At 43.7% G+C, this 14,418-nt stretch overlaps 1 protein-coding gene across 2 annotated transcripts in view; it reads left to right on the plus strand.

Annotated features, from left to right (window-relative positions):
• asic1b (acid-sensing (proton-gated) ion channel 1b) overlaps positions 1–14,418 on the plus strand; it is a gene marked incomplete at its 5' end in the record, with an annotated part of 192,628 nt that overhangs the window by 154,582 nt on the left and 23,628 nt on the right. For both annotated transcript variants that reach the window (XM_083971731.1, XM_083971730.1), the window contains one exon: positions 13,098–13,248. In XM_083971731.1, the coding sequence (XP_083827857.1) occupies positions 13,098–13,248 (151 nt within the window). The remainder of the gene's footprint in view (positions 1–13,097; positions 13,249–14,418) is intronic.

Consider the following 14,418-nt stretch of genomic DNA (forward strand, 5'->3'; position numbering starts at 1 on the left):
ACATCAGTTTGCAATGGATACTGACATTTGTGAACTGAGAATGTTTCTGTAATTACATCCCTTTTTGTTTCATTGTGGTGCCGCTGTCAGGTCTGAACTCTAAAATGTGTCCATAAATTTACCCCACGCGCAGCAGTCAGTGTGTTAACGACAGTCCCCATCATTAACACTTCTCAAAAAAACATCACTGGAATGACTTTGCAAAAGATGGATTCACAGTGAGATGAAGATAGAACTGTCTGTGATTATAGAATCGCCATTCGTGTATTTTTTTTCTTTTCGAGCCACAGCCGTGGGATGTCTGAACTCATTGTTCTTTGAAGAAATAAACGAGCAGGCGGTTTTCATAGACTCTTAGTTCTGCTATGGGAGTATGTACATTGAAAAATCAATAGTGTTTTAGCCAAAGTCTGCATTTTCCTGCCCAGTCCCAATCAAGCAAACTACTAGAAATAAGATTTCTGCTTTTATTTCCCTTCATGCACCCTTGAACGTCTCAATTGTATCCATTAGTAAATTCATTTTGTATTTTAAGCTTTATTCAGCCAAACATGTCATCTATTTATGTCTCAGATCCTCAGGTATTAATAGACTGAAGATGTCTCTCTGAACAAATATCCCTGTTTGTTTTCACAATGAGCTCATTAGTTGAAACTCTTAAACTGCGTTTTCAGAGCTGCGTGCATTTGTCATTCTGTTGTTGTTGCACTTGTTGTAGGATTGTGTTTCTCTGTCAAGCAAGAACATCATTATCCCTTCACCCAGACGGATTAGCTTGTTGCGCAGAGCCTCTCCTCCGATACGTCTCTCTCTTGATGAGTTGGCAGAGGAAAACGGGGGTTGGAACAAACACTGTAAATGCCAGAAGCATCAGGCTCCATGTCAGGTGAATGCTGATGCACCGCCCACTGTGTTTACAAAATAATCTGTATTCACACCTTCAACTTTATCCTTAAAACTTCACTTACCTCGCCGGTTTGTGATGGATCTTCTTTTCATGGCGGTCCTTCACTTTCTTGTGTTTCCTGTTCAACGGCGTGTCAACACTCTGTACATGAGGATATACTGACTCTGACTGCTCATGGTGCAACTCTTAAATATGCAGTGATGCGATCTCACTTAGGAGCCATCGCGCGCCCACAGCTGAGCAACCATTGCCTGTGACACCCCCACCCGTTAAGACGTGAGTAATTGCTTGAGTGGAAGACTTGATCGTCCTCAGAAGGGACATTATGACGCGTGCTACAGCGCATCGCCAGGGAGAGCATGTGAGCGAAGCATGAGTAAGCAGGCTGTGTCCTGTGTGAACCCAGAGACATGGAGGGAGATTAAACTGCTGGCGGCTGCCTGATCTCATCTTCTCTTCCTTGTCCTGCTTGAATTTTGTGTCATGTACACTCTGCATGAGCCATAGACTCTGGGTGGGTAAAGAAGAGGCTGGATATTAAAAAGAAAACGTAAAACAGCCTGGTATTCAGCCCTGCAGGACGTAATGTACCATTTATTGTATAGCAAGGCAGAAAATCAAGGTTGCATGGTTGCAATGTAGAATCACTTGTCGTTCATGCGGGACATGTCCAACCTGCAGTTAATCTTCCTGTCCCCAAAGTCTTTTTTAACCATAATGACACAAATTCAAATTTTATTGAAAGCAACACATTAAAAAAATGTTGGCAGTGCGGCACCAGCTGATTTGCAGAATCATCCACCAGCAGCATTTCAAAGTAATAAGTGTACCTGTGGAGATAAAAGCAGTTTGCTAAAATGTGGAACCACTAGAATTGGATCCTAATTTTCTTTGTTTTTGTGTTTTTAATCTTTTTTGATACAATAATATACCGTAACCCCTGTTAAACACAGATTTGAAACCACTGTGACATCAGCAAATCATCTGTGTGTGGGAGACATAGACATAAGGACAGTTTTAAACAGTTTTTAACATTACAATCAACAACACATAGACCATTCGCCCAGATAGAAACACACACCTGCCATTTGTAGTGACGATTTCACAGTGGTGATTCTCCAAACACAATATCTCTCACAAACTTGCATGATCAAATCTGACGTATAGAAGGAAAAGAAACGTGGATGATGGACAATGTAGCAGCAAAAAACAAAAAGGATCGTCACTCATGACTAGGCTAGGATTGGACCACACCCCCAATTGTTGAAGGAAGGCAAATCGAGCCCAAGATCGCCCAGTGTGTAGCTCTACAGGGCTAAACGCCACAAGTAATCCAATGAGTTTTAACCCTACTGCTGTCCTCCTGGGTCAAGGAAGGAAGGAAGGAAGGAAGTGTAGTGTATTGTCCACCTGAACTTTTAGCTTTAATATCATGTATTATGTTTATTCTTTGTATGTGTGCCTTTTTTTTGAGAATTGAAGGAAAGTGTGAATTGGTGCTCTGCTTCATGGATATGTTTTGCTTAGAAGTAAACAAATCGTACCACAGAAGGAAGGAAGGAAGGATAAAGGGATAGAAGGAAGGAAGGAAGGATGAAGGAAGGAAGGCAGGAAGGACAAAGGGAAAGAAGGAAGGAAGGACAAAGGGAACGATGGGAGGAAATAAGGAAGGGAAAAAGGAAGGAAAGATAGATGGAGGGAGGGAACAGATTGGGTCAAAAAAGAAGTAAGAAATAAGGACGAAGGGAAGGAAGGGAGGCAAAAAGGATTGTGGAAAGAAGGAAGGTAAAAGGAAAAGAAAGAAAGATGGAGAGAGGGAACAGACCAGGTCAACTGGATCGAAAGAGGAAGGAAGACGAAGTAAGGATGAAGGAAAGGAAGGAAGGAAAGAAGCAAGGGAAAAAGGATTGTGGAAAGAAGGAAGGATGGAGGAAGTGAACAGATTGGGTCAATTTGACCCAGAAGGAACAGGAGGGTTAAACTAACTACACTCATGTAATATGCCAGAGGTCATGGAGAAAAGATTAGCTGATGTCGTCACACCCTCCAATATAATAAGTCAATCAGTTTTCAACAGGCGAGTCTGACCTGCTGCCTCGGCTCCTTCCACTTCCTGTTTATTAGCTTTCTGGTCCCATGGACAAAACCGCAGCTTGTTCTGTACAGGTGGAGAGCTTGTACATGTTGTACTCATTCACACTATTTTCCTCTGATCTCCTTTCCCTCTGCCACACAATAAACTACCCTCCCACACTAATACACACTGAGCCCAAAAGTAGGAGCAGAGAGCGAATCAGGTCCGGGATTGGAACATTGTGTGACAATGACCAGCCAAGCATGAACCACCATCATCACGGCCAAAGCGGGGCACTGCGGGGTCAAAAAATCCCATTAAATCTAAGTTAGACTTCGGGACTTCTGGGAAAAGCTTTGAAGACGTGCGACATGATTTGCATTCATTTACCAGCGGTGTCTTGACCTTTTTTGTTTTCCCCATAACATTTCACATCTTTCAGCGAAACGCATCTGAGAACTGACAGCTGGGAATGTCAACCACTTTTTGTTTACACCTGAGTGTCACCAAAATGTCAAACATCCAGTGAGCCATTTCTTTGTTTTACTCTCCCTCTCTGCCTTTGAATCCTCAACATTTAAATTTGGAGCCGTAATGAAAGAGACTACAGTCTCTACAGCATTACTTTCCATAATGCCGCGCTCAGTTTTGAGGAAGAATACAATTTGTGAGGCGGGAGGGATTATGCTGCATGTGTGTGGGGGTTGTGTAGGGCCTCTGCGTGTGTGTGCGTGTGTTGTGTATTCCTCTAAGTGTGTTTGTGAGTGTGTCTGATGGGCTTGAAAAGGAAGATAAATGGTCTGTAGCTACTGAGGCCAATGATTTCATTCAGCAAACAGCTCTCTGGCTAGTCTGAGGAGGAGAATGTGTGTGTATGTGTGTCTATGGAGAGTCTCAGAAAGTGAGACTCAAGACAGGGAGGATGACAGAGGGGGGGGGGGGGGGGGGGGGTTGTAACAATACAGATGCCTGATTGTACCTGAATGCATCGTGCACTTGTGCAGATCTTCACACACACTTAACTCCTGGAAATAATCTGCTGGACTCAAGTTGCTGCGCAGTGGCTCACTGATTCACTCTGATCATTCTGAATAAATGCCCCCCCCCCCCCCCCCCTCCTCCTCCTCTCAACCCCCTCGGACAGCTCAGGGAGCGCTGCGCGACTGACAAAATCCTCCCCCATCACATCCTCAAGCTGCTGCTCCGAGGACCGAGCAGGGCTGCGTGCGCTTCTCTCTCTCTCCTCTTCTCTCTCTCTCTCATCTTCTCTCTCTCTCTCTCTCCTTCATCATCTTCTCCTTCTTCTTCTTCTTGCGCGCAAACAACAGCAGCCATCTGAGAGCGCGCGGGGCGAGCGGTCTGTAGGAGTTTAGGGGGAGCTGAGCTGAGCCAGAGAGGGACCAGACCAGACCGATGTTGGCACCGCGCACCGACGCTCCTCCACGATGTGCCAGTGCAGCGACTCATCCGGAGCGAAGCAGCAGAGAGCGGGCTCCCTGGCCGAAGCCGGGAAGCTGTTCATCAAACACACCACGCTGCACGGCTTGAGGCACATCTTCCTGAGCGGCTCCTACCCGCGCAGAGTCGCGTGGCTGCTGGCTTTCCTGGCCGCCCTGGCTCTCCTCTTCACCTGGTCCTCCAACAGAGTGCGCTACCTGCTCTCCTCGCCCGTCTACACCAAGGCGCACATGGTTTACGCCAAGCGGCTGGTCTTCCCCGCCGTCACCATCTGCAACCAGAACCTCCTGTTGCCGCGGCGCATGAAGAAGACGGATATCTTCAGCGCGGGGAGGTGGCTGGGGCTCCTGGGGAGGAACTGGCAGGTGTCCCCCGCTGCCAGGGAGGCGCTCACCCCGCTGAGGGGCGACGACGAGCCGCCCTGGTCCCCGCTCTCTCGGATTCTGGACTTCAACCACTTTCTCCCCCCTCCCCGGGAGTCGCAGCCGTCCATGAGGCAGCTGCTGGACCGGCTGGGCCACCAGCTGGAGGAGATGCTGCTGTACTGCCGCTACCAGGGAGAGCTCTGCGGCCCGCGCAATTTCAGCACCGTGAGTGACGCCAAAGTTCGGCTCTCCCCCCCTACCTCACCCCACCTCCCCCTCCCCCCTCCCAACAGGTTGGATGCATCTTATCAGGGGCGTTTCTAGACACTCTGGAAACTATTAATGATTCAATTCTGCACTATGCCAGCCCAGTCTCATGGTTATCTATAAAACGTACCTTGGCTACGTTTGTCCAAAGCCAAAAACATTGAGGGTTTACAATTAGGGCTCTTAAATTGTATGACTGTTACATTTTCTTTCCTATTGTTTTTGCGTTCAAGTCACGTGACTCTCAAGTTTCCAGCCTGAGAACAAAAAACATAGTAAAGATTTCTATAAGTTTTAGTGGAAAAATCAATATTTCGAGGTAGTTTCTGCATAAAAATGCCCTTTGATTACATTTCTAGCAAGAAATATATTTTATTTTCATAATATTCGCTCAGTGAATGACCATAATCATTCACTTGCTTGTTGTTTTTTAACATCTAGCCAGAATAATTCGAAACTGCAACGTTTTCTGCTGTCACTATAGGGTGGTTACATTTTTATATATGATACTGGGTTGACTATGCACAACATTCGATGTGACAATATCAGGTTGTCACCGATATGGACCAATGCCAGCCGTCCCTGGGGGCCCCCTTCCAGCTCGGGGCCCTGGGCTGCCTGCCCTGTTGCTACGCCTCTGCATCTTCTACAGTTCTTAGGCTCAGCCAGGAGTTAATTGCCCGTCAGCGTTGTCTATGGATAGATATCAAGTGGCTACTCAATTAACTTGCTTTGACCGTGCGAAGCAGCAGGAGGTGAGCGCACAATGCAGCATTCCTCCTCTCTGTTGCTTGGTAATTTGCCTCCGTGGTTCAATTAACGCTCTCTCCCTCTCCAGCTCTAGTGGTGTAAATGCCACTATGATATTTGTGTTCGGACTTCTTTGCCATGTTGCTCCACAGAGGGCTGCATAGCGATTTATCTCACATAAATGAATTTCAGCTGACAATATACACCCGTGATATTACTCTAATAATGCTGCTTCCCCAAATTCACTGACTCGGCACATTTATGTGCTATAAAATTCTGTAATGAATGATAATCTTCCATATGAGTTTTTTTATTTGTTCTTCATTCTTTCACTCACTGCTCATATTAATTCGATCCAAACCTCTGTTTCTGTCTGTCTCATTGTTTCACCCTCAGACGTAGACACAGTGGGATATTATGCTTGTGAATACGACACCAAACAGTATCAGAAAAGTTGAATGATTGTAAAGGGGAAGATTGCACAGAGCATCCACCATATGCTTCGAATGGGTCTCCCCTCTGTCGTCCATCACCACAGGATCAATGTGTGTGCACAATGCTTTGCTCACCAGGGACCAATCTGCCCCTAATGAAGACTTTTGATTCATTTAGCAGCGCTTTACAATGCTGCCCGACACCGTGATGGAGAGCATGTTAGAGCTGGCCTGGCTGCTAAACTGCAGCCCAAGTGATTGCTCTATTGGGAACAATGGGAAAGCCAGCGTCTCATTTCCCAAATTTGTTTTCAGTTAAGCAGACTCTCCTCTGGTGTTTGAAAGAGCTCGATTTTTTTTTTGGGGGGGGGGGGGGGGGTTTGTGTGATTTTGAATTTGCAGCAGCCATGGCTGAGGATTATTTTATGTTCTGAGGGACATTTATAATCTAAAACTCTTCGTCTCAGTCAGTAGCAGTGGCATCAAAACGAAGCTATACTTTTTCATTTTATTTTATTTTTTCTTCTTCTTAATCCACAAATTTAAAAGCAACACATCTGGAACCGCAAAACAAGTTATCACAGACCAACACATTTCTTCTTACCACCATATTTAGGAGCGTTTCATGTTTGTGTAGTGTATTTTAAAGGGTGACCAAGCAACAGCGAAGTATTTTAGAGATAAACGTAATACCGAGGTCTGGGTGTTAGTGCATAGATAATCGATGATGCCCCCCGCTTGGCCTGGGGGTGTGAGACGAGCCGTCGGCATGAGTCAGACCAATAGAATCAGTCACACTTGAGAAGTGAGGTGTGGAGGAGGATGGCGAGCCTGTCTACATACAATGGGATTCAGGATGTATTGACTTTTGTGCAGGAACACCAGCACAGCCCCCCCCCCCCCCCCTCATGTTGCCAGATCTCTGGTAGAAACCATAAATTTGCTCCCCATGCAGCCAGGCCTCATCAATCCATCCCACCTCCCGTGCAGCTGTTTAACCTTAATTTCGTCTGTGCTTGAGCAACACACGTGCTTAATCCTCATCACGGTGGCCTCTACTTCACTCACAGACATCGATTTCAGGCACCAAATCCACTGGAGAACATACTGTCAGCGTCTGTTCCACATTTACACCCAATCGATCGACAGTTGAATTCTTGCTGTGTAGTCTGAATAAAGGTGGAATTGCTGTCTGTGTATCTGGTCTTAGATATCAGTGTAATAGGGGTGTGAACTGGAAGAGGAAAATCTACTCTTAAAGGGATAGTTCAACATTTTGGCAAATTGGCCCATTGCCATAATCGCTATAGTCATAGCAGTAGGTTCATTACCTTTAATTGTCGGTGTAAGCTATTTTTAGAACGGCGGAGCAGAGCAGCAGGCTGCTCAGAGCTACGCTACGGAGGCTAATGGAATTTCTTGGTTTCCCTCATCAAATACAAAATCCCAAAACTCCAAAACGCTTTCATGGACAAGTTGTGACCTGCACATTCACCACGCTATGAGATAATAATGGAACGTTACGAAACTGAGCTGGTTGTGTATTTGATGAGTTTGATGAGGGAAACCAAGAAATTCCCTTAGCCTCCATAGCATAGCCCTGAGCAGCCTGCTGCTCCGCTCTGCCGTTCTAAAAATAGCTTACACCGACAATTAAAGGTAACGAACCTACTGCTATGACTATAGCAATTATGGCAATGGGCCAATTTGCCAAAATGTTGAACTATCCCTTTAAGCCATGCAATTGTTTGTTCTATTTGTCTGACTTTATTTCAGACGTATATCCCTTTAAATATACCACTTTAGCAGCAAAAAAAACTTTGCTGTCTCTGCAGCTCCATTTTATCTGACAGCATTGTTTTATTTCTGAGGTGTGACTCCTGTGACTGCTCCCTGTATCGTGACAGTGCTCCCTCTCTCTGCAGTTTATGTCCTTTCTTGAGCTTTTGCAACTTCATCAGTCAATCGTTGGACCAATGGCATCGGAACTGCAGATTTTAGAAACTCTTGAACACCTGTAGGGCCTCTGATCCACATCCAATATCATCCTTGACCTTGGAAACAGCAGACGACAAAACAGTCTAGCTCGCCTCGAGGTTCGTTGAGTAGCTGCTCTGTCTGAATTCTCATCTGCTGTTGAGGTTTGTCTGAGATGTTTTTTTGTGAGGCTGATATTGAGGCTGAGTATTAGTGTTAATTCATTGTTTGCAGTTTTGCATTGAGTTGCACTGCATTGTAAAGTGCCTCTTTACAAGCAGCTCATCAGAAAGTACCTCTCTCTTATGTAGCTTTATTTGTATAGATAGATAGATAGATAGATAGATAGATAGATAGATAGATAGATAGATAGATAGATAGATAGATAGATAGATAGATAGATAGATAGATAGATAGATAGATAGATAGATAGATATAAAAAAGATAAATAACCAGCTCTATCTAGAGAATTGCAGACCTGAATATAAAATGAAGCTATAACTCCCAATAAACTAATAAACCTACAATTAGAAATGCAACTGCAAATAAATAAATATAAATACTGTAAATACATCAGAGGTAAAAGACTAAAACTAGTTAATTATTAGTTAAAACAATTTATATTTTAAAAGGAAAGTAAACACTTGTTGATGACACACCACGTGATGTAACTGTGTGTGTATATCGCGACAAACCCTATGTTTAGCTGAGCTGATTCCACGTCGTGTCGGTGAAACCCAGACAATCTTTAGGTGTGTTTTTCTCGCTGTCACAACCCGTCACACCCCCCTTCGCGCCCGGGCGCCGATCTTGAAATCAATGGAGAGCAGGAGATAGTGGTTCCCTGGCAACTTTGGGGAACAGCTTGTGAATCCATGTCACATTGTCATGTGAAGGATAGCCGAGGGCCATCTCAACAGCGTCGGGCTGTCTGTATGTGAATTATTCATCGGAGAGAGAGACGGTGACATTTCCACACCCTGCGAGGACGAGAGAGAGGGTGATGTCTCTCTCAGCGGTTTTTTTTTCCCTCACAGGTGGGGCCAATTTAAATATTTCATTTCTGTGTTTACAAGTTAAGGAGATACAGTGGTTCTCCTTCCAAATGCAACGTATAGGGCTCAGCGTTCAGCCATGCAAGAAACAACTGCAATATGGGATTTAACGCACCAGGAAAAGCTGCTTAAGAATCACAAGCACTCCTTCACCCTGAATGCTCAATGTATTTGAACAACAAGGTTGTTAGCAGTAAGATTGAGATGTTTACTTTTGCTGTGCAGAGCCATTCAACACAGCCCTTTACACTATTTTGTATTATTGGACTTTCTCTTTTAACCCTCCTGTTGTCCTCCTGGGTCAGGGAAGGAAGGATGAAGGGAAAGAAGGAAGGGAGGAAGGCAGGAAGGACAAAGGGGAGAGATGGGAGGAAAGAAGGAAGGGGAAAAGGAGGGTAAGATAGATGAAAAGATTGGGTCAATTGGGTCAAAAATGAAGGAATAAGTAAGGACGAAGGAAGGAAGGAAGGAAGGAAGGAAGGAAGGAAGGAAGGAAGGAAGGAAGGAAGGAAGGAAGGAAGGAAGGAAGGAAGGAAGGAAGGGAAAAATGATTGTGGAAAGAATGAAGGAAAGAAATATGGAGGGAGGGAACAGAATGGGTCAATTAGATCAAAAGAGGAAGGAAGAAGAAGTCAGGACGAAGGGAAGAAAGGAAGGGAAAAAAGAAGGAAAGAAAAACGGAGGGAAGGAACAGATTAGGTGAAGGAAGGAAGGAAGGAAGGAAGGAAGGAAGGAAGGAAGGAAGGAAGGAAGGAAGGAAGGAAGGAAGGGGAAAATGATTGTGGAAAGAAGGAAGGGAGAAAGGAAGGAAAGAAGGAAGGAAAGAATGAAGGCAACATGTTGGACAACAGGAGGGTTAAATAATATACTACACAAAAGAGGAAGTTTTCCTGCCTCAAGTAATACACAGATCTTGTTTTTCTGTTATTTGGGGTATTTTTCACCATCAGATAGAACAGCTCTGTCACAATAAGACAAGAGGAGGCATATTTAGACGAAGCATAAAGCTCAAAGATAGAGAACACAGCCAAGACTCCCCAAGGTCACCACCAGCACCCACTGCTGCTGCTGCTGCTGCTGCTGCTGCTGCTGCTGCTGCTGCTGCTGCTGCTGCGCTTCACTCAGTGCAGTCAGTACAATCTCCCGGTTACCACAGCAACTCTGACTGCCGGCCTCCTGTTGTCAGTCACCACATTTTCAACACATACACGCAGATGGCAAACAGGTGTGTCTGTACACATCCACACATGTACTGTACACAGCCCGCTCATTCATATTCTTGTTTCTGGCGCATAATGAGAAACAGGCGCACAATCTCAGACAATCTTATCACTGTTTTCTTCATCTGCCAAACGCTTTATCCTCTTTCCAGAGTGAGCGATGCTGCTGCTTTCTGTGAACGTTCAAACTTGTCTCCCAAGAAAATCAGTCTTTGCAAACTATAAATGCATAAAACCTTGGACAGAAATTGTTCTAACAAGTTGATTCGTCTTTTACTTTCTTCTTTTCTTTTCTTTTCTTTTTTTTCTTAATAAAATATGGCTTGTTTTGTTGTTGCAGGACCTCATAGGGGAACAAATCAGCTTACAGGTTCTAAACTAAAAAGCAGAGAACTTTTTTTCTCTGCAGGTTTTTGCCTTTTGTTATCATCACATTCATTGTCTGTAGCTGATCCAGGTGCCTCTGTGATATCTCAAGATTTACTTGCCTCTACTCCAGCAGTAAGATGGATTTCAGGGGAATGTTATTGATGTTTATATCCTGCTCTGGAGTCACTGCACATAGATGGATGTAGCAGCCACAGCTTTTGACTCAGTTTTGCCACTTGAAAGGTCACATCTCATATTGTGTCTGCCTATCAGGACATTTCATTACATTTCATCACTTATGTGTCTTAAAAGCCCCCGGTATAGCCTCGGCTCGCCCTGGAAGGAAATCCGTCGTGATTCACGCTCCATTCTTCCTCCCATTTTACTCCAATGAACTGGATTCACATCACAGCAACTTTTCCCTTTTGTGAGACGTGGTTGCAATTTTCCCTGCTCCGTCTATCTGGTGTTTGTGACATTTGAGTAATTTGTCATGAAGCTCTAATGTCTGACTCATAAGTCACCCATGTAATAAACGCCTCCATATGTGTTCCCAAGGCCCTCACAATACAGTGGCAAGATAGAAAGCTGCAGCATTTTTAGGCAGCCTCAGCAGAAAAAAAGCCTCTTTGTACAAACTGTGTGCGACGTGATGGACTTATTTGTGCTGCTATCTTAGAGTGGAGCCTTATCGCCATTGTATGTTGTGAGCACAGCATTTTGACAAAGACAGAGTAGAAGCAGAAGATTTATTTCAGTTATTGCTTCTCTGCTCCTATTTCCCTTTCTATCCACGAACCCCTCCGTCGTTTCTTTTTCCCCATTTTGTCATATGAATGTCAAAATGTTGAAGGTTAATATTAAGTTAATTGTGAACAAGGATGCTCCGATACAGCGCTCACGATCACGCAGCCCGATAACAAAGTAGAGGATGTCGTATTGGGATCCTGGCCATGATTTTCAATTTCCTAATGTCTGTGATTCAATTACACATCCATTAGTTCACTGGCAGTCATGTCTATGCCAGCAGGTCGCAGCTCCATACTGCGCTCAGTAACTCTGCAGCACGTGTGCCCGATCAACCAGTAAGACAGCGTTCGTTATCATGGAGAGCAGGTAGAGTTGGGTTTTGATGAAACAGCAGCGTGTTCATTGAAGCCCAAGTTGCGTCTGCAGATGGTGTGTCAAAGAGATGAAAGTGGAACTGGAGCATGTTGACCCCATTTGATCAGTCTTCCTATGTTCAAGAATCTTTGAATCCACTCGAAAAAAAAGACAGAGCAGGGTGATGATCTGATTAAACCTGAAACAGTCGCCGAAAATCGTCTCCTTCCAACTTTCAAAAGGTGAATATCTGCTGAATTATTCAGTTTTCAATCATGATAAACTGAACTTTTTTTTATTGTGGACTGACATTTATATACAGTGTCAACTTGGGTATGCAGTGGATATTTCTTTTCGAATTTGTATTTTTGTTTGGATAATTAATTATGAAAATAATCAGCTGAGTAATCAACAAAAATGATTGTTTTTCAAAAAATATATTCCTTGATGATTAAAATGACACTGTGTGGTGAGAAACAGCCATTATTTCCCAGAGCAGATGGGGACATGAATGTTGAGCATTTTTCCTCAACACATGATTGAACTGAAGTTTAATTTTCTGTCGGGTGCTTTATTGATTAATGTAATGATTGATTCAGCTTTAATAGTGATGGTTATAAAACATGTATCATGACGTCTTTGAAGCCTCCCTTTCTGAAATAGAAGAGGACTACAGTGAGATTTTGAAGGATTTGCTTTGATGCCAGCAGTCGTTGTTGTTGTGTACTGGGATCTCTCATGCAGAGGATAGCCCACTTTGAAATAAAAGTCATGTCAGATTCACTCAGGCATATACTGTATCACGCAGCGCTGAGAGGGCTGAAAGCTGAGTTTATCAACAGCATCTCCAAACTAAGACTTCTGAGGTCTGCAGCTGACAGAGCAACAAGGACGGGTTACTCCGGGTGCTTTTAGTGCTTTTGAAACAATCCCCTGCTTAGCACTACCTTTATCTGCACTCTTTAAGGATTAAAGGCACACTGTGAGAAACTGAGAGTTTACCTCGGGGTCAGTAAATAAAGTTAGGCTGATACGTGCATATTCCATTCTCTCTTAGGTCGTGTGTTGTGGCTAAATTCACTGAAATCCTTTGTTGTGTATTCTCTTTTATTTTCAGATATTCACACGCTATGGAAAATGCTACACCTTTAATTCTGGACAAGACGGACGACCCCTGTTGGTGACGATGAAGGGTGGGATGGGCAACGGCCTGGAGCTGATGCTGGATATCCAGCAGGATGAATACTTGCCTGTATGGGGAGAGACTGGTAAGCTTCTACCTGGAGGATACATCACACCAGACATCCCATACAAACCAATGAAAACCTCGGCTAAACCCACGCGGTTGGTGTTTGTTTGGCCTTAAGCGAGGAGTTGTGTTAAAAGAGATTTTTTTAAATCAATTAAACACAAAGTGGCCTCTTATTTTCAGTGCTGGTGCACTGAGAATTCTCAGGGGGTAAAAAAAGCTATCACAGAGATTCCCCTCTAATCCCCGAGCTGCAGGCCTGACTAGGTTCTATTACGCTCTCTGCAAAACCCTTTTGATGTTATTGTAAAGCCCCTAAATCCATTTAGTATAGTGAACATGTGCATACTTTAGGCCAAATAAGATACAGTTTTATTTTATCTGTAGCAAATGTACAGTCAATGACGGCCCTGAAATGTGAAGTTCTGTGAAATATTCTCTGCGTTGTTCATTAATCATGAGTGATGATCCAGAAAACTACACATTCCGATCAATGGATTTGAAATGCCCTTGCTGTAACCACGGATCATATCGACTAAGCTATTTGAAGACCAGTGGATACTGTTTAGAAGTATTTTATTCCACTGTAATATAATTGTATCACTTGTCACTTGGACGTTAAGTCCAAATAAATCAAATGCCTACTGATCCGTTGGCCCAATATAAAACCAGGAGGTTGCTCCATTCAGGGTCGTCCCCTCATTAACACAGAGGAGTCTCCTCGGTGCTGCTCCAGGAGACCTCACAACTCTGATTTTAATGCTGCAGCACATGCTGCTGTGTGTTTGTATCAATATTTCATATGCACGGGGAAATGAATGTAAAGAGAGTCACGAAAACATTCTGCTCACAATCGCCATTAAACATGAAGCAGAAAGAACGCAGCCGTGATCTGAATGTAATGTTTAAATATAGAGCTGTATCTAGCGTAAATGGTTTAATATTATTAATATTAAATGCTCTTTATGTAAGATTAATAAATATTTAAGGACTTGGAGGAAATGTGGATGAACCCTATAAAGACGCCCCAACTTCATCACACACTATAGCCTAGTGGTATTTACTGTAGTTACATACTTGGTCTTGTTTTAGTATTATGCTACAACTGTTTATATGATAATCAGGGGCAACTTTTATAATGACTTCACAAATGTTCTTTTGTTTATTTGTGAAGTAGATTAGTATGTAG

Source organism: Trachurus trachurus (genome assembly GCF_905171665.1).
Source record: "Trachurus trachurus genome assembly, chromosome: 5".
NCBI lineage: Eukaryota > Metazoa > Chordata > Actinopteri > Carangiformes > Carangidae > Trachurus > Trachurus trachurus.